General features: G+C 45.5%; 1 protein-coding gene across 1 annotated transcript in view; it reads right to left on the bottom strand.

The window, feature by feature from the left end:
• SPAG16 (sperm associated antigen 16) overlaps nt 1-25,733 on the bottom strand; it is a 947,700-nt gene extending 921,967 nt beyond the window's left edge. The window contains exons 1-4 of the mRNA XM_090041227.1: nt 25,635-25,733; nt 22,056-22,102; nt 20,876-20,974; nt 6,238-6,365 (exon numbers count right to left, since the gene is read on the bottom strand). Of these exons, the coding sequence (XP_089897353.1) occupies nt 6,238-6,365; nt 20,876-20,974; nt 22,056-22,102; nt 25,635-25,683 (323 nt within the window). The 5' untranslated portion in view covers nt 25,684-25,733. The remainder of the gene's footprint in view (nt 1-6,237; nt 6,366-20,875; nt 20,975-22,055; nt 22,103-25,634) is intronic.
• Between the last annotated feature and the right edge of the window lie 572 nt (nt 25,734-26,305).

The following is a 26,305-nucleotide window of genomic DNA, read 5'->3' as shown; positions in this document are numbered from 1 at the left end:
AACATACAGTACAAGGTTTCTGACAAAGTCCCAAATGACCTTCTTATAAACAAACTGGAGAAGTATAGACTAGTGAATATACTATAAGGTGGACAGACAACTGGCTCCATAGCCACAAGCAAAGGGTATTTATAAATGGATCCATGTCAAAATGGCACAATGTTTCAAGTGGAATTCCACAGGGTTCTGTCCTGGGCCCATTAATAAATATGTTTAATTATTTGGATGTTGGAATAGACAGCTTCTTAACCACATTCGTAGACCACACAAAACTGGGAAGAACTGTGAACACACTGGAACACAGGGGTGCAATTCAAAAGGATCCTGACAGGCTGAAATGCCAGGCTGGAATTCACAACACAAAGTTTAATGCCAACAAATGCAAGGTACTAAACCTCAGGAAGAATAATCAAAAATACAAAATGGGTGATCATCACTCTTCATATATCTGATGGATGAGGGGAAAGCACCTTCTCTTTCTTGCTGAACAGAACAGGACCAATGGCTTGAAATTGTAGCAAAGTCAGTTTAGATTGGTTATTAGAAAATCTTCTTTACTGTTAGAATAGTGAGGCAGTGCAATATACTACCTAGGGAAGTTCGAGGTTGGACAAGCATTGGTCAGCTTGTCTAGAGAGTAGCTATGCCCATGCTACGCTCTGGGTATTTCCCACGCTTCTGGGCTTTGCTAGTTGCCACATGGAACCGGGAAGGAACATTTTTCCCTCCCTGTTACTACATCTATCAGTGGGGAGAGAATGGTTTGCCTTCCTGAGAAGCACTGGGGGCTGGCTGCACCTCAGGCTGAGGATTTTGACTAGGATGTGCCAATGCTGCTGCTGGGACTAAAACCCAAAGGGCACCTATATACATTCATTCAACAAGCTTTAGTTAAAGTGCCCCCACTGCCATTTTTCAGCTCAGGGATGCTGACACATAAGATGCTCTGGGCGCTTTAATTAGACCGGGTCTGTGTACAGACTGTGTGGGTTTTTTGCCTTCCTCTGTAGCAGGGTGTGTGGCCCCCTTCCTTGGATTTCTCAGATGTATTTTAACAACCCCTGTAGTGACAGAAGACTGACAGCTGTTATCCCTTGCTTTACCTCCTGTGAGTTAGGGCACTGGCTTGTGGCTCGTTGACAAGGTTGACTGTGTAGTTTTAGTAATAAGTTAGACAAAGATTTTTATGGGATGGTTTAGATAGGGATGTTCCCGCCTCTAGCAAGAAGTTGGACTAGATGACCGCTAGAGCTAGGGACAGACATTACATATAAACTGGTTAAGTGTTCAGAAACTGGTTCAAACCTATTTCTGATTAGCTCCAAAAAGCTCTAAATGGACACTGTCCTGTCTGCCTTTATTCTGTCTGCCTTACACAAACACTTCTCAGTGCATGTAAACCAGTTTGAAAATGACTGAAACCGGTTTGAAATAAACCTGGCTAAATATAGTATGAGACATAGCTGATTTGGGTCAAACCGGTTTATGCAACGCCTATCCCAGATCCCTTTAACTTAAACCAGAGACCCCCGGCATCCCAGAGGCTTGGCAGCCACAGGTAGGGTCTCTGCTCCAGAGACCTGAGCAGGCCCTCTGCTCCCTGGCTGGAGCTCTAGCAGAGGCAGCAGGCACAGCAGCGTTTGCCTGGCTTCCTCGTGCCCACCCCGCCACACTACTCCCTGCTCAAGCAGGGATTCTCCCTCCCCTTTCCCACATCACGGACGGTAGTCAGCATGAGGTATGCTGGCTAATGCTGAGAGGTGTCTGTGTAAGGCAGACAGGACAGTGTCTGCTTAGGGCTTTTTGGACCTAATCAACAGGTAGCTGGTAATGTCCCTCTGTTCCTTCCTTGTAAAAAGTTATTTAAGAAGAACTTGAACTAACAAGAGAGGCTTTTGTTTTCTTGATGGGCTAATAAATGCTCCTGCCGGGGTAGTCAAGAGCAGTGAAGGGGGGACCCTTCCTAATCAGGGCGTCTTGCTGGGGCCTGGCCACGCCCCCCCTCAGGTCAGCTCTGTGAAAGAGAGGGAGGGGTGCTCTAGCATTCCCCACCTTCTAGCCTGAGGCACTGCATTTCTTCAGTCCGGAGGGGATGTCTCTATGGTTACAAACTGGTTCAGCCTAACCAGGTAAGATTAACCTACAAAGATTAAATCGATTCAGGGTTTTTGAATGTCTGTCCCTAGCCCAGAATTCCCTTTCACCCCTACTTTCATACGATTCCATGAATTAGAAAATTATGATCACTAATTTTGTAAGTGATAAAAGTAATAAAAATTGTGATCATTCAGACACAACATCTGAGGTAACGATTCAATGACACATTACAGAAAACATCTAGACAAAGAAACTTCAACTGTTTTCATATATACTCAGCACTGAAATAAGTATCTTGATTTTCAAAAATTAGAACAACAGAAGTATGCCATTTCTGGCACTTTTGGAATTCTCGTCTCTTCTCTTCAGGGCAAAAAGGGGAGCTAAGTAGGGACCTACTAAATTCATGGTGGAAGTGGAGTGCATTGTGGCTCCTTTAATCTTGCAGGTTCTCCTAGTTTCATAGTTTCATAGTTTATAGGGTCGGAAGGGACCTGAGCAGATCATCTAGTCCGACCCCCTGCCATGGCAGGAAAGAATACTGGGGTCAAATGACCCCAGGAAGATGTTCATCTAACCTCCTGTGCTCCTATCCCCCACTAATTGGTGGAGGGGCCCTGCTTGTGGCTCACTCCTAATCAGCAGAGAATTAAAAACTGCCCTTTTAAATATGGTGCCATTTTTGCCTTCTGCTGCTGATTGGCTGAGAGGCCCTGGATGGCCCTGTTTTTCTGATGACTGGCTTGGAGGCAAAATTGGTGCCATGTTTAAAACCATGATTTTAGCTTCCTTGCAGATCAGGAGGGAGTAGCAGGGTTCCCCATTAATTGCGGGGGGGGGGGGGGAGAGGCATGAGGCGTGCATGGGGGATTATGCAAGATTAAAGGAGCGGCTGCATACTCTACTTCCACCATGAATATGGTTGATGCCTACTGATAAGATTTTAACTGTTTGGAAAACTTGGATCTAATATAAGCCCTACTGCCCCTTGCCCCCAGTCAAAGCCCCTGCCCCACAGCCTGGGCTCTGTGACTGCCAGCAGCTACCCCAGCTCTGGGTAGCTACTGGAGTCCAGGATGCACCCAGCAGGGCTTGCAGCATCCCAGCTGCCTGCTGGGAGCAGCCTGGGATCCCGGCTGGCAGCAGCTCCCCAAAGGCGGGCCAGCTGCAGCTGGGATGCTCCAAACAGCTGTGCTGGGCTCCGGCATCAGGTCCGCATTGTCCCGTGTAGACGCACCTTGGAGTGCTGGGAGGGGGAGGGGCCTGAGGCAGCGCAGCCCTGGTCTCTCCCCCGCTCCCAGCACAGAGGTGATGAGCCCAGCGCAGCTGTTTGGAGCCAGCCTGGACTCTGGGCAGCTGCAGGAAGCAGCAGGCAGAGTGCAAACAGCTGTGCTGGGCTGCACAGCTCCAGTATCAGCTCCATGCTGGTGGTGCTCCGTGCTGATACCAGAGCTGTGCAGCCCAGCGCACCTGGTTGTAGTCTACCCGCTGCTTGCTGCAGCTGCCCAGAGCCCGGGCTGTCTACAAATAGCTGTGCTGGCCTCATTACTTCCATGCCGGGAGGAGGGGAGAGACCAGGGCTGCACTGCCTCAGGCCACTCCCCCACCGCCCACTCCAAGGCATGCCTGCATGCGCTGGTGCAGTGCTGATGTCGGAGCCCGGCACAGCTGTTTGGAGCCTCTTGGCTGCAGCCAGCCCCAGCTCTGGGGAGCTGCTGCCAGCCGGGATTCCGGGCTGCTCCCAGCAGGCAGCTGGGATGCTGGAAGCCCGGCTGGGAGCAGCCCGGGCTCTGTCGCTGGCAGCAGCTACCCAGAGCTGGGGCTGGCTGCAGCATGCCAAGCAAAACGGCCTCGCGTGCCATGCTCAGCACACGTGCCAAAGTGTGCTGACCCCTGCTCTAATCTATCTGCCTCCCTCAGAGGGATGTACAAGGCTAAATGATTAACCATAATAAGCCCAATGATAACCAGTTAGCTTCCCAGTTATTGCTTAGCACAGGACAAGTCACAGTCTGTCAGGGAAGGGAAGCCCTACAGTGCCCCAGCAGGAACTGAAAGGCAGCAGGGCAAACAGGAGGGAGGGAGGGAGAGAGGAGGAAAGAGCAAGAAGGAAGGGAGGGGGACTAGTGCCCATAGCCTAAGAGGAAAACAGCAATTAGCCTAATGACTCATCAATCAAGCAATTAGCTGCTTGTTCATAGGTGCTCCCTCCCTCCCTGCTGCACAGGGGTTCACATGGGCTCTGTTGTCTGGCTGGCTTGTGGCTCCCAGGAGCAGCTGTAACCTAGCTTCTGTGTTATCGGTTAACCATTAAACTGATATAATTAGTGGAGGTTAAACAAATCATTTTAAAACAATATTTATATCCCTAATCCCCAGTGAGGCAAATTTGCTCGAAACAATCAATGCCTTGTTATATATCATTGTGCCAGTAGAGACAATTCGGTGCTTCAGTCTCCCAGGTACTGATTTTAATATCCCATTTTTCTCAGCTTGCCTACATCTAGAGCAGTGAAAGTTGGTGAATTGAGAGTAAAGGACCTATTTTGGAAGCCAGTTGTCGGGCAGCCTTATGACACCTCCTCTTCAACAGAGCTGGCTTCAATGCTGATAGTATCTGCTTAAGCCAGGATGCTCACGTTCATTTTTCTGTCTTTCCAACTGATACGGATAATTTTCCAAAGACATTGCTAAAGGTGCACTGATATATCGGTCCATATCAGATCAGCATCAATAAAAGAAAACTTGACATTATTGGCAATTGGCTTTCTTTGGCCAGCGTAGCCAATAATGTCACTGATAAATGCCACATGCAAGTGCACAGCTGCAACATACATGCAGCCAGAAATGCAGCCCAGCAGCTTGGAGACCAGCATGTGGCCAGTAAGTCTGAGGGGAAGGTGCACAAGGGAGAAAAGGGGCATGGTGGGAGGCAGATCAAGGTCCCCATGGTGAGGGAGGGAGTGGGGCTGAGGCAAGGGCAGGCACTGCCCAGATGGGGTGGGGCAAGGAGCAGGACAGAGCCAGGAGTGGTTCATCTGGGGGGCACAGGCAGACAGGGAGGAGGGCGGTTCCACACCACTACTCACACCCCCGCGGGGAGGCATGTGTCTCCCGGATTTGTGAGTGGGGCAAGGGTTAGCTGCCCACTGCAGGCTTGGGGTCAGGGGATGCATTTGCCTCTTCCTGGCACAGGGGCTGGGTCAGGGCTGTGCTCAAGGCTGGTGGCAGTGGCAGTGCTGGGAGGGGGGCCACAGGATGGGCTACAACCATCTCAAAATTCTCCGTAGCCACCCCACAGCCCCACCCACCCTCCTCGCACCACTGCCCACCCTGAGTGCAGCGCCAGACCAGAACCACTCCCATGAGGAAAAGGCTGGTGCAGCCCACAGCCCTGAGCCTGCATCAGGCAACTTGTCCTTGCTCTGTGCACAAATCCAGGAGCCACATGCCCCCATGCCTCCCTAGTAGGTGCACACACTGGTGGGGAGCTGCCCACCTTCCCCACGTTCCCTGGAGAAGATGTCTGCAGCTCCACCCCGTGCCCTGCTCCAGGCTGGGTACTGCCTGCCCCTGCCCCACTCCCTCCCTCATCATGGGGGCCTCGATCTGCCCCCCCCCACGCTCTTTCCTTCCCTGTCCCATACCCCTTCCACTCCACAGACTGACGGGCCAGATACTGCTCTCCAAGCTGCTGGGCTACTTATTGGCTATTGGATAGGTTGGGCTGATATGACCGGTTAATAATCAGACACGGGTATTGGACAAAAAAATCTTTATCAGTGCACCCCTTGACACTGCTGATAGGGGTGGTAATGTTCCTAAGCTTACAGATGCTTTGGATATGTCATCCAAGTTTCACAACCATACGACAGAAGCTAACCTGATAGACAAGAAGTTTGATTTGGATTTTGATGTCATGATCAACAAAGACATCATTTCAGAGATGTCCAAAGGCAACACTGGAAGATTTTATCCAATGATGAATATTATAGTCTGCGTTTACTTTTTAGGGAAGGTGGCTACCCAAGTAAGGCAAATAGTCAAATTTTTCCAAGGACTGCCCTGTAACTAATACTTGCAGGAGCAGCTGACTGGTTTAGGGACATCAAAGAAAGATGGACATTTAAAAAATGTTACCTTTCAGTTTGGAAGCAGTCAAGGGTTCTAGCCATCCTCATTCTGATTAGGAAATTGCAAAGAAAGTCATCCACAGCTTCCGGTATTTCAGATACTGAATGCTTAGAAGTTAGAACCAATTGCTGAGCCTGAAATGAAAATCCAATATCTGTTATTGAAATGATGTGCTGAACCTGTAAGAGATACAGGAACCTCTTTTCTCTGTCAATAAACCATCCCCCATGGCTCTGTCTATCCAATAACCACTAGAATAGAAGAGTGTAAAGAGTCTACACTGCTTCTGTTAAGGATACAAGTTAAGGGGTAGCTATAGTAAATTTGGAAAACTTTTATATATGGTTTCTTATTTTTCAGATGCAAAGAAATATCCATGTGCATATTTAGTAATTTGAGACCTAGCTTTGCCACTTGCCCCAACTAACGCTTTAAAGTGAGATTGAAAAGCAAGAAGGGGGACCACCTAAGGTATATATGGAGATGAAAAGGATCCCCTGGTAAAATATACCATAGTGGTCACAGAAAATTACAGCACACAATTGTTCAATGGGGCTCTTCTCAGAGATTCAGAAGAGTTTAGAACAAACAGAGCACATCCCAGTCTACCATCCTATTACAAAGATACTATAAACTTTTTATTGACTCTAGAAACAATGAAGAAAACAAAGCAAATCCTCTGTTCGTCATGTTCTTTTCTCCTTCATTGACTGAAACAACACCTATCTATTTACATTCCTGAGAATTTAAAAATAAATGGTGAGAACTAAACATAGACAACAAGTACTTTGGTTAATTATTTTGCCCTTTGTTTGTGAAATCATCTTTTATTGTACAATACTTGCATGCCAAAGTCCTTAAGACAAACATTTATTAGATTTTCACACTACCCTCCCAAAAAAGATTCAGGGCTGCTTACAATAAAAAACAAGACAAATTATAATGAAATGAAATGAAAAAAAATATTAAAGGCAAATAGATACTAAAGGAAAATATTCTGTACTAACACAAACTCCCCAGGTGGAACTTCCATTAAATGTATGCATCATTTTTAAAAAAGGAATTCATTTCTTGAAAACTGAAGTTTGCTATGGTTGCTTCTTTGAAATTCATCTCTATTTACTACAATATCTTTGTTATACCATTGAGTCCTTAGAGCCACTTATTAGTCTTAGATTAATTTCTTCCTTCCAGCCTTTAATCAATTAGTTACTCCCCAGTAACTGGTTTTGTAGTCCACTACACCCTGCAGCAAGACACTTATTCCTGAGCAAGCTCATAATCAATCCAAAAGTCAGATACAAGCTCATCTAACTGAAGTTAATATGCTGGACCTGGCTCCAGCTCTATTCAGAGACAAGGATGAGGAACTCAAACTACTTTAGTGTCTGACCTGAAGGAAGTGATAGGCATCCAATGTGATGCATTAAAATGGTCTTAATTCTTCCTGGATTTTTGTACCAAAAAAAGGCTACACTGAATCATCAGATGTGGAGTCCCACAAAGATGCTGGAAGATCACAAATCTGTGGTTTTCTCTCAAAAGAAAACAGCCAGAAGTTAACTTAACTCGAGCTAGGTAGCACAGCTCAAAGATAATTCTTGCACAAAATGGCATAACTTTAAGACTCCTAAGCTACATCCACAAAAGCACAGATATTTGGTTCCCTGGGGACAAGTAGCAGTGGTGCACCTTGCACCGCAGCCACTTGTCCCTGGGGAAAGCCACAGCCACTTGTTCCTGGGGAAAGCTTGCTTTGGCACACAGCGAGTGACCCCAGAGTGGTAGAGGAGGCTGAGGCCAGTACTGTGCTGGCCCCAGCAGCCTTGCCTGGGGTCTTGGGGGCTTCCCAGGGCTGCAGCTGTGGCAATCCTGCCATAAGGAGCCTGGTCAGAAGATGGAGCATGGCTCCAGGCAGCCCAGCTGCGCGTTTCAGCTGTGTGCACTGCCTGTGTATGCACTGTTCTTTTTTTTTTTCCCTGTGGGTTTTTTTGACCCCTGGATATGCAGGGGTCAAAACAAAATCTGGAAAAATAAATCCAAGCAGCGAATGCATGAGCAGTATGCCTCTGCAGCGCAGAGAACAACTGACTGTGCAGTATGTGGTGCTGCAGATGTGTTTGCCACACCACATACTGCTTGGCCACATTCATCTGGACATGCCCCTAGAGGCAAGCAAGGCAGGCGTGCAACAGACGTACAGCCCTAGCCACAGCTCTGTTCTCCAGCCCTCTAGTAACAGGTCTGAGCAATGCATGTTAGAGATGGTATTAAACCTTAATGTGCCACTGACCACTAGCACATGCTCACCTTAAAACAAACTAATATTCTTTACAACTAGCACCTGATAACTCTAATGTGTAATTTCTCCCTAAGAGATCACATGCCATGTTGGTGGATGATAATCTGGCCACAATTGTTCCTACCTTCATCACCTCTTGGTTAGACTAGAGAAATGTGATAAAGGGATGTCCAGCTAGTGCAGAATGCCACAGTTTGTCTCTGCAGCAACACAAGCTCCCACTAATGCACCTTCTCAAAACAAGAAATCCACTGAAAGCACTTTTCCCCATGGGGAAAGGGTAAGAAAGAACACAGCACATAACAGAAACTAGTCTAAGCACTAACACAGCAGTCCCCAATCTTTTGACCCTATGGACCAGATGACTGGTGTGGGAACAGTCCATGGTCCAGGTCCAGTCTGTGAATTTGACACTACACACAGGGCCAATGTGGTTTGTGACCTCAGCCCCATACTGTAGCCACACCTCTGACCCCATGCTCTGAACTGGGCTCTGGACCAATAACCACAACCTGAAATAAATGTCAAAAAGCCAGAGTAGAGACAGTGGGAAAGCTGGGGGTGGCAGCGACAAGTTATTTCAGACACGTGTTTCACACAGAATGCTACCAGCCAGCAAGACCCAGGGGGTTTACAAATTGTTTTTGTAGAGCACAAAGTGGCTATGAAAAGTTCATACATTTTGCTGTAGTTCAAACTGCCTATTTAACTTTAAATATGTAGCATCAATTGCATTTGAAAGATCCTGCCTTAATTATGTGCAGTAGTCCATGATAAATAATACTATATGTTTAAGGCTAAATATAAAGTCCCACATATTTTGAGTCTTTTGAGATATGTCACATCATAAAGGTCTAGTCGTTAATTGTAGAAATGAAGTGGCCATACAACAGCTTCCTTTCTATGCTTCTTTTATCCTCATGACATTAAGAAAATGCTCAGTAGAGTTTTCTTGTACCGTATTTAGATTTTATATATGGAAAACGTATAAATTCCAATAGGATAAAAGCCTTTATATGTCTGTCTGTCTGTCCATAATGCTTTGTTTGCACTGTGATTGGCTGACTGAAACAACCAATCACAGTGTGAATACAGCATTGGGACAGGAGGTGGCAGGGTGGGGAAGCGCTGCCATGATGGTGGGCATGGAGTGGGGTGGGACGAGGCCAGCACAGCTGGCCTCACCACCCCACCCTGCTCCCTGGGGGTGACGATGATGGAGTGGTGGGGGAAAAGAGGTCACTGGAGCTGGCCTTGCCCCCCCTCCTTGCTCCTTGGCGGTTTTTGGCGGCAGTGTGGGGGGATAGCGGGGTCGGGACACTATGGAGGGGGGGCAAGGCCATTGGCACTGGCCTTGGGCCGCCCCTCCCCCCTTCTGTTGTCACCACCTGCAGAGCTGACACGGCAGCGATAGGGGGAGGAGCAGGCCCGACACGGGGGGGAGAAACAGGCACACCATAGTGGGGGGGTGGAAAGAGGCAGTGGGCGGGAGGAGTGAACCTGGGCCCAATGCAAATGTGGGGGAACGGGCCTGAGGGGGGTGTGGAGTGGACCTGCCATGGCCAGAGGGGTGCACTGGGCCTGGCCCAATGAGGCAGCAACAGGGGGAGGGGAAAAGTGGGCCTCCTCCCCACCTTGGGCCCAGGCCCACTCCTTCCCTCCCCCCTGCATATTGGCCTCAAGCCTGCTCCTCCTGTCCCCCATCACTGCCACACTGGCCTGGGCCCGCTGCTCCCCCCGCTGCAGTAGGCTGACTTCTCCCGAACCTTGGGCCCAGTCCCCCCCACACCCCAGCATCAGGCCTGGGCCCACTCCTCCCCTCCCCCTGCTGCCGCAGCAGGGAAGAGGGGAGCAGGCCCGGAACCCAAGCGGCAGGAGGGAAGGAGGGAGCAGGCCCAGACTGTGTGGGGAACACAGTGCTCCGTCTCCATCTGCTCCCCGCCCATCATTCTTGATGGGCAAATGACTAGTTAGTTATAATTTTTGAGGTGTATGATATAATTATTGGAGGTTTGCCTTGAATTTATCCCCTTCCCATTGACACAGGAAGGAAAATAAATCTGGAGAGTAAGTTAGCCACCTTCCCCTCTGTCTCCCTCCAACGTCTTCCCCCTGCAGCCCCTGCCCCCTCTTCTTTCTGTCAGACTCTACTCTCTGTGAGCACATGGAAGTGAGGAGCAAACTTGAAAACACTATACTTTGAAATTAAACACACCTGTAGTAATTTGCATATGGTACTCATAGACTTAGCTTATCCAGAACTGATGCATGCTACCTTTTTTTAAACTGTTGCAAGTTTTAGCACAGGTACTCCATCAACACACTTTTAAGCAGCACTTGAGCACCTTCACATATATATAACACAAACTATGCTTGATATTAATCCAAAGCCAAAAGGCTCATGATTTACTATATTGTTCACTGGGCTGGGCTCCAGCAGTGTCAGCAGCATTTCAAGCCGTGGTGACCCCATACCTTACTACTGCTCAGTATGTTTGTGTACTCCAGATATCCACCCACAAAGGATCCATGTGCTAATTAGCCCCCTACTCACAACTAGAACTAGGTGTTCTTGTCATGAGTCCTCAGTTCCTCCAAAAATTTATATATAGTTGAAGCATTTTGGGTAACCTAGTCCAGCTCCACTTTGTGGGCGGCCAGGGCACACTAATTACATGAAACAGAGAGAGGGCGATAAAAGGATTTTGGGTAAACCGCTTGGTGATGCTTCCCAGACGTATAAGGCTGGTAAAGAAACAGGAATCACTGGAAATGGGAGAGAAAGGTGCAGCTCAACTGTGGGAGTGAAGAGGAAGTCATTGCATATGACTCAAGCATATGACTCATCATGGCTTGAAAAAAGAGTGGGCACTGGGGTGGACTGCATTTAATGGACACTACCATGTATTTTATACTTAGAATCATAGAATCAAAGGACCAGAAGGGATCTGTAAAACCATCAAGTCCAGTCCCCTGCCATGGGCAGGAGGATATTGGGCTCAAAGTGCTTATCCAGTCTCATCTTGAACACCTCCAAGGATGGCGACTGCACCACCTCTGCTGAGAGTGTGTTACAGGTTCTACCTTTGGTACCCTTATAGAAAATTACTTATTTCTTACGTCTAGCCTAAATTTTCCTTCTATTAGCTTGTGCCCATTGGTTCTCGTCCTTCCAAGGGGTGCCTTCCTGAAGAGTTGTTCCCTTAGATCTTGGTGCTCAGACCTGACATACTTGCAAGTGGCTATCAAGTTACCTCTCACTCTTCTCTTACTCAGACTGAACAGACCCAGTTCCTGGAGTCTCTCCTCATAGAGCTTATCCTCCAAGCCCCTAATCATATGGGTGGCCCTTCTCTGTACCCTCTCAAGCTTATCCACATCCTTCCTGAAGTGTGGTGTCCAGAACTGGACACAGTACTCCAGCTGCAGCCTTGCCAATGCCAAGTACAGAGGGATAAGCACCTCCATGAATTTACTGGCAACACATCGGCCGATGCACATCAGAGTTCTATTTGTCCTGGTGGTGACTTCATTGCACTGTTGGCTCATGTTCATCTTCCAGTCAATTGTGATTGTGACCCCCAGGTCCCATTCAGATGCTGTGCCAGCCACTGGACCACCACCCATCCTGTAGTTATGGTGTAGTAAATATCTTATTTCAGAAACTGAAGTTTGAGCAGAGAACTGCAAAAGGATAGGAAGCATCTATTGCAGTAATTCTCATAATTTTTTAATCCACAGCCCACCTTACCAATTGCAATGTGATTCACAAAAATTTCAGAATGAGAAATGTCTATCTAGCGATAACTACTTCTCCCTGCTTCATATATACAGTGTGACCATAAAATGCATTTAAGTGAAAAGTAACCATATGCTTATGACATAGATGAAGGCCATATAAGTCAATAGACAAGCAGAAACATCCTAAAAGATCTTCTGCTTATTTATCCATTGTAAGGTCTTTGTTTATTATTGCTTACTCAATGAAAACTGCAAAAATGTCATCACAATCTAAAAAGTGCCGATTCTGGTGACAGCAAACCACCTAATAAACAAGCACAGTAAGAAGGGCTCCCTTAAAGCTAGGGCCTCCCTACAGTACCATCTGCTGATACTTAGAGGAATTTTCTGTTCAAGGATTGATGAACATCATTAAATTAAAAAAATATATTTTGTGTTGCCTTATCTTCTTTGGAAAATAAAATTGAGACATTCTTTGCAAACTCACTCAGCTGGAAGCAGATATGAAAGAAACAATGGAGAAAATGTAGAATTTTTAACAGCAAGACCAAACAAACTACAAATCAAATCAACATGGGAAGACTAAAAAAAACCAGCTTTAAACTGACAACCGGGATCCCTAAAAAATAAAGTAAGATCCGAAAATGTAATAGTACTAGATGTATCTACAGAATAAGGTATTGCAGAGGTACTTGCTTTGATATAAAATTGTATAGTAGAGGCTCTGAATCTACGTGTAAAAGAGGTGAGGAACCCATCTAAAATGCTACACAGAATTCTTACATGAAAATCTAACAAAAATACACACAGTGAAGCATCATAATTCTCTTTTCTTTATGCACTACAAAAGAAGTAGAATTTAAAGAGAAAAAAACAAACAAATGAGAAGGAGCATAATGTTATGAAAAGTATATTAATTTACATATAGAAAACAACTCTTGCTTTTGATCAGAAATCATTTATACTCTGTGATTAGCAAACACATTATATTGCATTGGCTAAAACATCAGCTTCAGACAAGCACTATGACCAAAAAAAATCTTTTCAGCAGATGCAGCAGCATCACTAATCAGCTTCACATTCTCCCTGAGTGCCACTCTGATCCCCTCTTCCCAAATCTGCTGCTTTCTACTTTCTGCCCAATGCTGCCTGCCCTCTCCCTGATCTGCCACGTGCAGGGTTGCCCACTGTCAAAATGTATGGACAGTCCATAAAAAAAAGTAGTTAAAAACACTTCTCCAAAAAAATATTTCAATGTGCATAAAAATTATGGTTGGTTAGCAACCCTGCTCCCCACTGCTGCTGTCCACTAGGACCTTTGCAACGAGATAATGTTTGAGTCTCAGCATATGCATGGAAAGGGAATTCCTACTGCTTTGTTCTCACAGGGGAGGAGACAGGTTAGGCTGGACATGAATGGCAGGGAGTGTGTCCAGTCACAGAGAACAGGGCTTGGAGAGTCCCTATACTGTGCTCCAGTTCTCCCTTTTTCCTGTACACCTTGCAAAGTACATGCCCCCTGCAGTAGAGCAGGTAGCACAAAGGTAGCCAGAAAGATGAGCAGGGTGCCCCAGAGGCTGGACACAGAGCCTGCCAGCACAGCCTGGGAGGTAAGGATACTTCAAGGATAGAGGACAGATGCCAGAACCTGAGCCACCAGAAAAAGGCAGCTACCAAAGCAGCAAGCCCAAGTTCCCCTACCCACAATTGCACAGGCTCCCCAAAGAGCATCACGAGCTGGAGCACTCCCCACAGGGCTCATCCTGGAGCTGGGGTCTGTCACTGTCTGCACATGTCACAGCACCTCTTGGGCAGCCCAGGACATAGGGGCTAAGGTGGCAGCTGCAGGCTCTGGGAGGACACAGAACCAGCCCACAGGACTCCTAATTCCTTTTGCACCACACTTCTCAGGAACCCCCAACAGTATGTCCCCTTCAAGGAAGTGGGAGGCAGACCTCTTTATGGATTCCCTGAGTGTGTGCTCATACTAATTTGAAATAAATTATGTAACATTATGTAAAAAATGTGTCAGTAAAAAAGTTTGGTTGCATGTAAAAAGGTTGAAGATTGTCAGTTTAAAAAAAAATGTTCTTGGGTTCGCAACCCTGACCCATGTCCCACACCCAGAGACAGCCCTTGCCACATGTGGCACAGATTCCACAGGCTGGTGATCCCTGACTTGGACAAATGAGGATAAAGATATAGATGGCTAGCAAAAATATCCCCCTGTCCAGGAAAACTCTCCCCCGGCATAATTGCATCTGTGCCAGGTGCCATCACATCCCCATGATACAGGTGAAAAATTTCATAGATTTCATAGACATTTGGGCTCGAAGAGACCCCGGAGGATCATTGAGTCCAGCTCCCTGTCCCAGGGGCAAGAAGTCAGCAGGGATCATAGGATCCCAGCAAGATAAACATCCAAATGTGTCTTGAAGGCATTCAAAGTGGGTGCTTGAACCGCCTCCGGTGACAGTCCATTCCAAACCCTGGGCGCTTGGACAGTGAAGAAATTCTTTCTTATGTCCAGCCTGAATTGGTTGCGGCAGGGTTTGTGACCGTTCAATCTCGTCATCCCTTGGGGGGCTCTAGTGAATAGACATTCCCCCAGATCCTGATGAGCACCCCGATAAACTTATAGGTGGCCACCAGATCATCCCTAAGCCTGCGCTTTTACAGGATAAAGAGCCGCATGGCTCTCAGCCTCTCATCATAAGGTCTGTTTTCCTGACCTCTGATGATGCACGTGGCTCTCCTCTGCACCCTCTCAAGCTTCTCCACATCCCTTTTGAATTGTGGATCCCAAAACTGGACGCAGTACTCCAGCTGCGGCCTCACCAAGGCCGAGTACAATGGGAGAATAATGTCCCGGGATCTGCTTGAGAAGCATCTATGGATGCAAGCCAGCGTTTTGCTTGCTTTACTAGCTGCAGCATCACACTGAAGGCTCATGTTCATCTTGTGGTCAACCACGACCCCCAAGTCCCTTTCATCTCTAGTGCTAACCAGCGTAGCACCACCCAGCCTATAAGCATGGTACAGGTTTTTCCTCCCAAGGTGGAGAACCTTGCATTTTTCAGCGTTGAACACCATCAGGTTCTCGTCCGCCCATTTCATGAGTCTGTCCAGATCCGCCTGGATCACCCTCCTATCCTTAGGTGTGGATGCTTTACCCCAGAGTTTGGTGTCATCAGCAAACTTGGCCGGTCCACTTCTGCCACCAATGTCCACATCAGTGATGAAGATGTTAAACAGAAGAGGCCCTAGGACAGAGCCTTGTGGGACCCCACTGGTCACGGCGCACCAAGACGATTGGCTCCCAACAACCACCACCCTCTGGGTCCTACCATGGAGCCAGTTCCCCAGCCAGTAGATCGCAGTTAGCTAGTTTAGCCAAGAGGTGATTGTGGGATACCAGATCAAAGGCTTTTTTAAAGTCGAGGTATACAACATCGATCTCTTACCCCTTGTCCAGATGATAGCTCACCTGGTCATAAAAGGAAATGAGATTGGTCAAGCAAGACCTACCCACAACAAACCCACACTGGGTATCCCTCAAGATATTGCCTTCAGCTAGTCTGTTAAGGATGGCCTCCTTGATAATCTTTTCCAAGACCTTCCCCAGGATAGAGGTCAGGCTGATGGGCCTGTAGTTTGCCGGATCTACTTTCCTCCCTTTCTTGAAGATCGGCACCACATTGGCCCTCTTCCAATCATCAGGCACTTCACCAGAGCGCAAAGAGCTCTCAAAGATCCATGCCAGTGGCTGAGCTATGATGCTTGCCAGCTCCCTGAGTACCCATGGGTGTAACCCATCAGGGACAGCTGACTTGAAGGCATCCAGCCTGTCAAGGTATTCCTTCATGAGGTCAGCTTCAATGGAGGGCAAGGAATCTCCCTCACCTGGGCTTCCCTGACCCATAGTGGGCAGGGCTGTCCCATGGAACTGGTGAAAAACTGATGCAAAGTACCCATTTAGCAAGTTCGCTTTTTCCTGGGCATCAGTTGTCAGTTGCCCCATCTGGTTTAATAGGGGTCCAATGTTGCCCTTGCTTTTCCTCCAGCTTCCCACATATCTGAAAAAGGACTTTTTATTGTCCTTGATATTTGTAGCTAGCTGGAGTTCCATCACAGCCTTGGCTTTTCTGATTTGCTCTCTGCAATTCCGAACTAAAGCAGAGTATTCCTCCTTGGTGGCAGTTCCAGTCCTCCATCCTTTGTAGGTCTTCCTTTTAAGATGCAGGAGGTCAACCAATTCCCTGAAGAGCCAATGGAGCTGCTGTGCCCTTTTGCTGCCTGTCCTCCGAGACAGGATGGACTTTGCTTGCGCATCCAGGATTGCTCCCTTAAGAAGCAACCACTCGTCCTGAACTCCCCTCTCCATTGGGTTGTGGCCATTTAGGGCCCCTCTGACAAGTCTCCTTAGCTTGTTGAAGTCAGCTTTCCTGAAGTCGAGGACTTCTGTATTACTGACTGACTTGCCAGCTTTACAGCAGATGATGAAGGTGATCAGTTTATGATCACCCAGCTTCCCTTCAATTGCTAGGTTGCTGATTAGGTCATCCCTGGTTACCAGTATGAGGTCGAGCAGCGCTTTACCTCTCGTCAGCCCATAGACTTCCTGCGTCAGACAGAGGTCATCCACACGAGAGAAAGCTTTGCAACCGCTCGGATTTGGCTGAGCGCTCCTCCCATGAGATATCTGGGTAGTTAAAGTCTCCCATGACAACCACACATTGGGACCGTGCAGCCTCAGTTAATTCCCTGGTGAACTTCTGGTCAAGGTCTTGACTCTGGGGAGGGAGTCTATAGAAGACCCCCATCATAGTATCCCTGTGCCTTGTTCCCCACGGATTATAACAGTGGGTCTCAAGTCGTCCACCGTGGGTGCCAATGTCGACTTGCAGGGACGCGTAGCTTTCCTTGACATAGAGAGCCATGCCCCTCTCCCCCTCATTTTATCCTCTCGATCCCTCATGTACAGGGTATAGCCACCTATACTCATGGTTTAGTCATGGATGGACAATGAGACTACTTATGATCTCCACTGGCAACAGGTTCCCATGGAGAACTTATGTCCAGGGTATAAGTTAGGGTCTTCTCCCTTGTTGAGACTTGGCAGCAGTGGATCAGAGAGGCACAATAAGTCCTATATATTTTTTCTCTGTCTCTACTATACTCAAAAAGAGATCCAAAAGAGGACATTTTTGCTCCACAATGTTTTCCTGGAACATAACTTTAATCTGTGCTCCTATATTTTTTCCTCTCCCTTAAAATAGTAAATAGTAACATGTACTGGTTGGTTCTGTGCATAGTGATCTTAGTTTTTAAAACCACTAATTAGCTAGCAAATTTTAAAACAGTTTTTCTTCTCTTCTCAAATTTTACCGGTTGTGCCTGACATTCTTATCAATAAGAGAAAGTATAAATGTTTTAGACACAATAATTAACCATGAATTCTAAGTTCTGCTTACTCTATGCTTGGATCTCAATTTGATCTGTGTATAAAATTATGTCCATTCTTTATAATTTTCTTAATAAAAATATTTAAAAATAAAAATAATTCCACCTACTATTGAAATACAGCCTTTAATTCAAAACTGGGTGTACAATTTGCCATGATGAGCAACAAAGTACAACGATCAAACTAAAACTTCAGAGGAAATGGAGGTATGGCAGGACATAATCATTAAGTAATGTAAATTGGAAGTTAGCCTGGACACAAGGGCTCACATTTACATTTATGATGAATCTGATGATCACAAATATTCAGTTTTTGCTTTCTATTATATACAGAACACATCGCCACCTTTAGTATTTCTTAACTTAGTGTTGGGATACTGATTAAGTATTAATTCAGAAAGAAGAGTGCTACTTGCTGAGTCACCAAAACCACTTGCAGCAACACCTGGGCTTTCCAGTAAATTAGCATTAAACAATCTAGTAGTTACTCCTCATAAAATATACAGTAAACATTTAATTATGAAAGCAATCAGGCAATTAACAAGCATGGTAAAAAAATACCTCTTTTTTTCATTGCAAATCATACCAACCAAAGCCTGAAAATACAATTTACATTTCCAAAATGATGCTTTACAATTTAAAGAATTAGAACATCTCAACAGTGAGACTAAAAGCGAAGAGAAACCTTTTCACAAGATAAAATCATAATCAGTTTGAAACTGACCATATACGGTGCAACTTGCTTAAAACAACTGTAAAGACTGCAGCTGTTTTGATAATACAGGATATAATCTAAGTTATTGTTTTCATACATCCAGTGTGTATATGTGGCAGTCTTACAGCTCAATAAAACAGTAGCTACGAAACAGCTGAAAGATTAGCTAATTGTAAACTGTCAAAAGATGAATAGTCTAACAAAAATCTCCATTGTTCCACTCTTTCCTTGAATGTCAATTTGCATAGTCAAAGAGATGTAACTGCATCTGATCTCTGAAGAATTTCAAAAAACATATTTTTTCACATACAGCCCACACCTTGTTTCAGAAGAGCAGCCTGAATTTAAAAAAAGAGTAAGAAAAGAAAAAAAAAAAAAAAGATTGTCCTTCCTGGTAACTGAGTAGCAGCAGCTCTTGAGCCAAGCCTGCTGCCAGCCCCATACACCACAGGGGGACTGACCCAGTGTACCGGTTTACTGGGTTTAGGTCTGTGCTCCGAGTTTAACCCCGTGAGCTGTCTCCAGCACATTCAGTCTGGCACCATACGCCTGTGTCTGAGCCACATGCTGGGTTGGACTTAGCACACCAAATCCATTCTGAAACCACACCCCAGGTCCAAAGCTATGTGCTGGCAACATGCCGGTTCAGACCTTGCACACTGGCTCCAGGGCTGAGCCCATGCACCAGCCCAATTAATCACATGGGGCCATATCATCTGGGTGGACAATCTCCCCACAGGTCTGGAAAATTGGCAGCAGGAAAGCAGTGGCAGTGTTAATTGCCATGGCTCCCGAAAAGGGGATCCCTTTTCTCGCATATAATGTACATTACATTTTTCACCAGCTGGTTTTGCGGGGGAAAGGTGCAAGTAAATATTAGAAACTATTGTGTTACCACTACTTAGAAAAAGGGTAGTTTTTCAATATTTAACAACTAAAGATTGTTTTTATTTTCTTTTTTTTTTCATCTAAGCTTCAGGAAGGAATACAGATCTGATGAGTTTATTTACAAGCACACAATAAAATATGTTACTTTCTTTGGATCTGCTATTGAGAACTATTTAAATTTTCTATGATTATATTTGTTTGCCTTTGCCAAACACTGAAAGACTGGTAATAACTTACAGAATAAATTATGAAGTTATAAGAACATAAGAACTACCATTTACTGGGTCAGACCATAGGTTCATCTTGCCCAGTATCCAGTGTCAGAAAAAATGGATGGTGAGGAAAAACGTATTTCTATCCAACTGTACTACACCAATAAACTGAAGTAAAGCATATATCTGAAAACATAAATAACTTCTGAACTCACAATTCCATCCTTTCTATGACTGGCTTGAAATCAAAGAGTAAATATAAAAAAATCTATAATTAATACTAAATGTTAAATAATATTTAATTCGAATAAAGCTCTGATTCAGCAAAGCACATCAGCTCGTGCTTCATTTTAAGCACATGAGGAATCATGTTTATTTATGGGAGCATCTGCATAGATGCCTGCCAAGTTAAACTGATAAGAAATGGTTACTACAGACCATATGTACAGTGCTTCAGGATTTGAGATTTAGTGGCTAATTGGCTATAAAAATTTAACTGGCAAGTCAATTTAGACTGTTACTAAACTTAAAAAAAAAGGAGTAATCCTACTTTTATTTAAAAACATTAAACATAGGCATTAGTAGGACATAAGTGCATACAGGGATGGATCCTAGAGATACAAGGGGGTGCAGTCAGCACATGGGCAGTAAGCAGAGCTCAATGGCTTATCAGTGCATCCCCAGAACCCAGGAGTTGAATGACATAGCCTTTTCCCCTGCTGCTGAATATAGTGGTGGGCAAGAGGATGGGGAGACAAGCAGTGGTAGCATTCACCCCCTAGATTCTGGAGCTATACTAAAGCAGCACCTCTGACAGGTTGGTCAGAGCCATACTCAAGCAGCACTGAAGCCATACTAAAGCAGCAGCTCAAACAGCTCCCTGTGCAAGGACTGTGCAGTCAGCCCTCCCCTCCTGGATCTGCCCATAAGTGGATATGTAATTATTTTGCTGACTAATGGCCTAAATGATTCTTTATCAATTCATGCTTATAAGAAAAGAAAATCCTAGCCAAGTGTGGTGTGGGGAGGGTGTGAATTATTATATACTTTTAATGCAATACATGGAATATATAAACTATGAATAGAATAGTCAATAAGGTAAATGAAGTGTTTTAAAGGTGGGGAATGTAAATATATTTGTGCGTTCTCATGTCTGACACAGTCTTATCACATCTCTTTTATTTTTCCAGAGACTTATGTTGTGATCCTCTGTACACAATTATATTCAATAAATAAAATAATACTGTCAACATTTTAAGCCAATTTAAAATCATTTTTATTACCAATTGATTCTTACTAAATATAAACCTTTGGGAAGCTTACTATAATTTGAGCATCCTCAGATTGCTCCTGTATGGTCTGTAAAGCCTTTGCCAGATCTTCATCACCTTCTAGGAGACTAGAGTCATCATCTGCTGGAACCTGAATCAAAACATAAAAGAAGTAAAATTAAAATTAGGATATTGATACAGAATACATCACTTTTTTGTCCAACTGATAATTGTTTCAATCCCTTCAGCATGGGGTAGTAAAGAAAATACAATTTTTTAAAGAAAATATTTGGAGTTGGTGTCATTAAGGAAAGAATTATTGTTGCTTGATGTTGAAATATATACTACAGAGCAGTGGTTCTCAACCTTTTTTGTACCTGGACCCATTTGTAAACATTGCTGGTCAGTCAAAACCCAGTAAATAGTTTAAGCAGAAAACAGCCCTCTGGCACTGGTGGTGCCCCTCACTCCCAACTAGCTGCCTCCTGCCCCCAGGCCCCAGCCCCTCCAATGTGGGGGGGAAGAGGGGGGGTGGGGGGGTGGAGCATGAGGGGCCACAAACAGCCCCTTGCAAACTGAAACTCTACCAAACTGCAGGGGAAAACTCATGATTTCCCACATTTTTCTTGTTTAAAGAAGAATCCATGTTTAAAGTTTGTTTGTGACCCTTTCATATATTCTTGTGACCCACTTTTGGGTTGCGACCGATGGGTTGAGAAACGCTGCTATACAGAAAGAAAGCTCAGTACCAAACCCTGGCCCGGCAGAAGTTCCAGAGACCTGAAGATTTCAAACCTGACCTCAAAAGACTTGATCCAAAGCTCACTGAACTCAATGCAGATCTTTCCAGTCTTGCTTCTGACAAAATGGTGACTGCCATTTTTTAAAAAGGTTAATCACAAGGCTTTTATACAGATCGTGACCTTTGAGCATGGATCACAGAGAACAGAACGCAAATTAAGAAACTGAAAACCAGACCCAAAGAAAGCATAGGTATATGAAATAAATATATCAAATATGTAACTGTATTTAAATAAGCAGGTAAATGAAAGTTCATTACAAATTAGCTGAAATCAGCTAAAATGAATAACTAGTATTTTTCAGAACAAATTATGCAAATACAAGTTTTACTGCTTTGTCATTAGGATCTTATAGTGACTGATGCACATAAAAAAGAAGAGATGGATCATGTACCACAGGTATCACTTAAGACCATCTCCTAAATAGATTACCTCTTCATATTGATAATCATCTTCAGAGTCTTCTGTTATGGTAACCTCTGGATATTTTGTCAAGTCTAAAACAGCTGAAATATGTGGTAAATTCCACAGAATTTAGACAGTTTTTGAAATAACTGCAAAAAAATAAAGCAAAACAAACAAACAAAAACCCAGCTGTCTATAAATCTCAGCTTCTCCCTTGATCTCCATAAAGTCAAACTTCATGTACTCAGGGGTAGCTTCAGCCCTTGGATGCACATATGCAATTCTAATTAAGTTTGGCTTTAGCACTCAGACTTCTTATAACAGGCTTATACAGTATTAAAATATCACCTCTTTTTTTTGCTACCATTAGAAATGAGCTTCTGCTCTTAAACTGTGGGCCAAATTCTGTTCTCAGTTAGAAAGCCATTGCATCATAGAGGCTAACTGCACTGCCTTTAAACCTCTGAGTTAATTTTGCCCTTTCTGAATAGATATTTTTAAGCAGATTTAGAGATATGATATCACAAATGTACATCTGAAAATCCACATTCTGGGACAGAACACAAGTAAATTAAGTACTGAAGCTGCTGTTGGACCCTCAGAACAATTACTGTAGCTGTACAGTAAAAGACCTAAGAGGAACATTCAATTGCATCAGTGAACCTTGTAAAATGTAAAACTTAATTGGAAAATTGTTCATGGCTCCTCTAAATTCACTCCAACCCATCTTTCCTATAGAGAAAACAGCGCAGTTTCCTTGAAACAAGAGGCTAAAATAAATATTTCTCATTCTAAATAGGAATTGGCATGTCTCTTGAAAGCGCAACAAATGTGTTTGTTAGTATGGCAAAGGGTTGATTATGTCCTCAAGCATTCAGTTAACACTCATTCATCCTGTGTAAGTTTAGGGAAATATTCATGTTGAGAAACAATTCTGGAAGAAAGCTGGCAATAAATTATGTCATGCATTGTGATTTTATATGGTAACCCCTTTATGTAACACAAGTTAAAATTAAACAAAAGGTTAGGTAAGAGACATATTTTTTGTTTTAATATTCCCAACCAGCTTCCTAGATCTTAGCTCTAGGTGCAAGCAAGTTTTTACTGCTATACTCAGGACAGAAACAATATAGCTACACTAGGATATTCAAATATGCATCCTGTATCAACAAAACAGTCAGCTAAATTCCAAGAAAACTGTTAAGAAATCTCAGCTCCCTAGAACATATGTGTTTGGCAACCACGTACTAAACAGAATAAAGAAAGCATACATATCAGATACCAGCTTAATATAAAGTTGGAGAGATCTCTTTTTCTCTTGTAAACCACAAAATAAAGAGAGTAGCCATTGAGTGAATAAGGTCTGATTTTCAGTGATCAGGTCAATGAACAGTTGCACATATCCACCTGCATGACTACGCGGAGTGTATTATGGTAGAGGTTCCCAACTCCTGGGCCACAAAGGGTTGGCTGCCAGTCCACAGGAGGATTGGCTGCCTGACTGGAAGTCCAGAACTGACTGGCATACTGCGGACCGGCAGCAAACCCTTTTCTGTACTGGTCTGCAGTATGCAGGTCCACAGTCACTTCCAGTCCACTGTCTAAAAGGGTTGGGAACCACTGTATTATGGCATACATGTATACTGTATATACAAACCAGGTATTTGCAAGAGCTCTTTACAAAATAATCCACTAGCTATGTAAACCTCCAAACTTCTTGTGCAAATTCAGTAACACACTAAAATGGAAATACACAGGCCTACCAATTGAAAGACAGAGCCAGGGACTGGTATATTCAAAAACCTTTTTGCACCTAAGTTTCTCTCTGCAAATCTTTTGTTTTTAATTCTAAGGATTTAGTCCAAAATAGTTTGTCTTTTAATGAGTCTGAGCTTGTTTTTCTTTATTCAAGAAGAAGAAAAACAAGAAAAAAATCCAAACTATTACGCTTTCCTTAACACACTGTTTTCCTTAACACCAGGATAAAACTGCATGAACTTCACTGACTTCAATGGAAGGATTAAGAAGTATGTGCTCAGTGTATCTACAAACTTCTGGTAGAGTACCTCAGCAGCATGTCAGGACAGGCATGGAGAACAGTTCCAGTTTGTAAAAGGCTCTTTAAAGCCATCTACTAGCCATCAAGAGCTGTAGCTCTAGACATCCAGGCAGCTGGCTAGGTCCTGAGCATCTGTTTCCCCACTCTTAGAGACAAATACAAATGTGGCCTCACACAAAGAACTTCCTTTCTTCTTTCTCACCCTAAGAAACAACTTGTAGTGTCTGAAATCTCCGTTCCGTAAACTGGTCCAGGAACCAAGTATTGTGGAGACGGAATGGCAGACACAGCTGCAAGGCTGCTGCTACTGAAGAGTTCACAAGACAGCAAAGGAAGGGAGAAGAGTTCCCATTTCATTGCTGGGCAACAGTGCATCCACTATATGGACAGCAAAGAGCAGAAGAGCCAGGGAAGCCACCTATGCTATGCTAGAAGCAGCAGAAGCAGAAGACCCCTGGAGACAGTCAGGGTAGCGGGAATAGTGACTGGTTAAATTAGTGCCTGAACAGACAGACACATGATAATCCATACTTTTTTCTTCCCCCTCAAGGCCAAATCAGCTCCAGATTCAAACGGGAAAAGCTCGATAGTCAGGTTCCAAAATTTGACCGAGCAGCACTCAATCATCAAGTCTGTGTAGGTCTACCATGGGGCAAGCATCCTTCCTCCCTCCCTCCTCCATTGGTTTGGGGCTTCGGATACTCCCCAAATCCAGGCAGGCATCCTCTAGGTGCAAATCTGGCCTTGCACCTAGAGGATTGCACTTGGGATTCAGATGCCCTCCCCCACTCGGCCCATCTCCCTTGATCAGAGTGAAATCATACAAAACATAGGGCTTGGCAGAGGCTATCCAGCTCAACCCTGTGGTCCAAGCAGGACCACCTGTCTACCCCCACGTTTCTGAACCTGCTCCAACTCAAAGCAACCCCCCAAGGGGCTCAAGGCCCCCCTCACAAACCATCAGCTCTGCCTCCCCCCTCCCTTGGTGAACATGGGGAAGCCATGGGAGCAACTCTCCTCTTGTAAAGAGCAGCAGGAAACCAGCAGCAGAGCAGGGTGTGCTGGCACTACAGCGGTCTACTACAAATCTCTCGCCCGGCCCTGATGGGGAACCACTGGGCTGTGCCCTGCGGCTCCTCCCCAGGCCCTTGCAGCACGCCCCGTATATTGCACCGCAGCATGTTACACATATATAGTGCAGTGCAATATATGTTACGTATATTGCACCGCAGCACGTTACGCGTGTTACGTAATGTTACGCATATTGCAGTATGGCACATTACCATATATTACGCTGCAGCACGTTACATATATTGCGCCGCAGCCGGTTACACACATATGTAGTGCAGCGCAATATATGTTACGTATATTGCGCCGCGGCACGTTACGTATATTACGTAGATTGCGCTGTGGCACGTTAACAGGTATTGCGCCGCGGCACGTTACGTTTATTGCTCAATGGACTGGGGCGCCCACCCCGCCCCACTTCCTTCCCCCCTCCGCTAACGGCCTCCCACCGCCCCTCACGGGCGGCGCGGGGAGGATACGCTGCAGGCAGAAGAGCCCCTCCGCTTCGGCCGCCGCCTCCGTGTCCATCGCCGCCCGCTCCCCCGCCGCTCGGGCGGTTGCTAGGGACGCCCGGAGGTCTCGCGAGAGCAATTGTCGTCGCCCGCCCCCCTGTTGCTTTCTACCACACCATTCTGCCCGGAGGCGGTTAGCGAAGCACTGCGGTTGGGGGAGGTGAAAACAGGGACTAGAACAGCCCGACGCCACCTTGTTGCCGTGGCAACCGTCGCTGTGGCTGCTCGGCCGGGCTTTCGATGGGACAGCGCCAGTCACGGACCAATCGCCGTGGCGGGGAGAGCCCCCAAGTACCGCCTCCTGTGACGCGTGGCCCGCCCCGTGAGGGCTGGTTCGGGGGCAGGGTCGCATCCTAAGAGCCAGAGCCTCTCTCTCTGCAGGGTCTGCAGCGCCAGCGCCGCCGACGCAGCCCCAATTCGTGCACCTGCAAAACAGCAGCCGGGGGGTGCCCTTCTCCCCACACCGTGTGAACAGTCAGTGCAGCTCTAACTTACTCTTCCCCCTCATATCTTATTTCTTTGGGTCACCTATTGGAAATAAGGGGAGCTAGTTTATTTCACGGGTGCTGCAGTACCACGGCAGTTGACCCACATTAAGAGCACTGCTTGCAGGAGAGGTGTCCAGCTGGCAGCCCAGT

Source organism: Crocodylus siamensis, chromosome 4 (genome assembly GCF_052110815.1).
Source record: "Crocodylus siamensis isolate JL-2025a chromosome 4, ASM5211081v1, whole genome shotgun sequence".
NCBI classification, from domain to species: Eukaryota; Metazoa; Chordata; order Crocodylia; family Crocodylidae; genus Crocodylus; species Crocodylus siamensis.
Note: the sequence above shows the minus strand (reverse complement) of the source record. Positions and strands in the feature narration are given on the sequence as shown.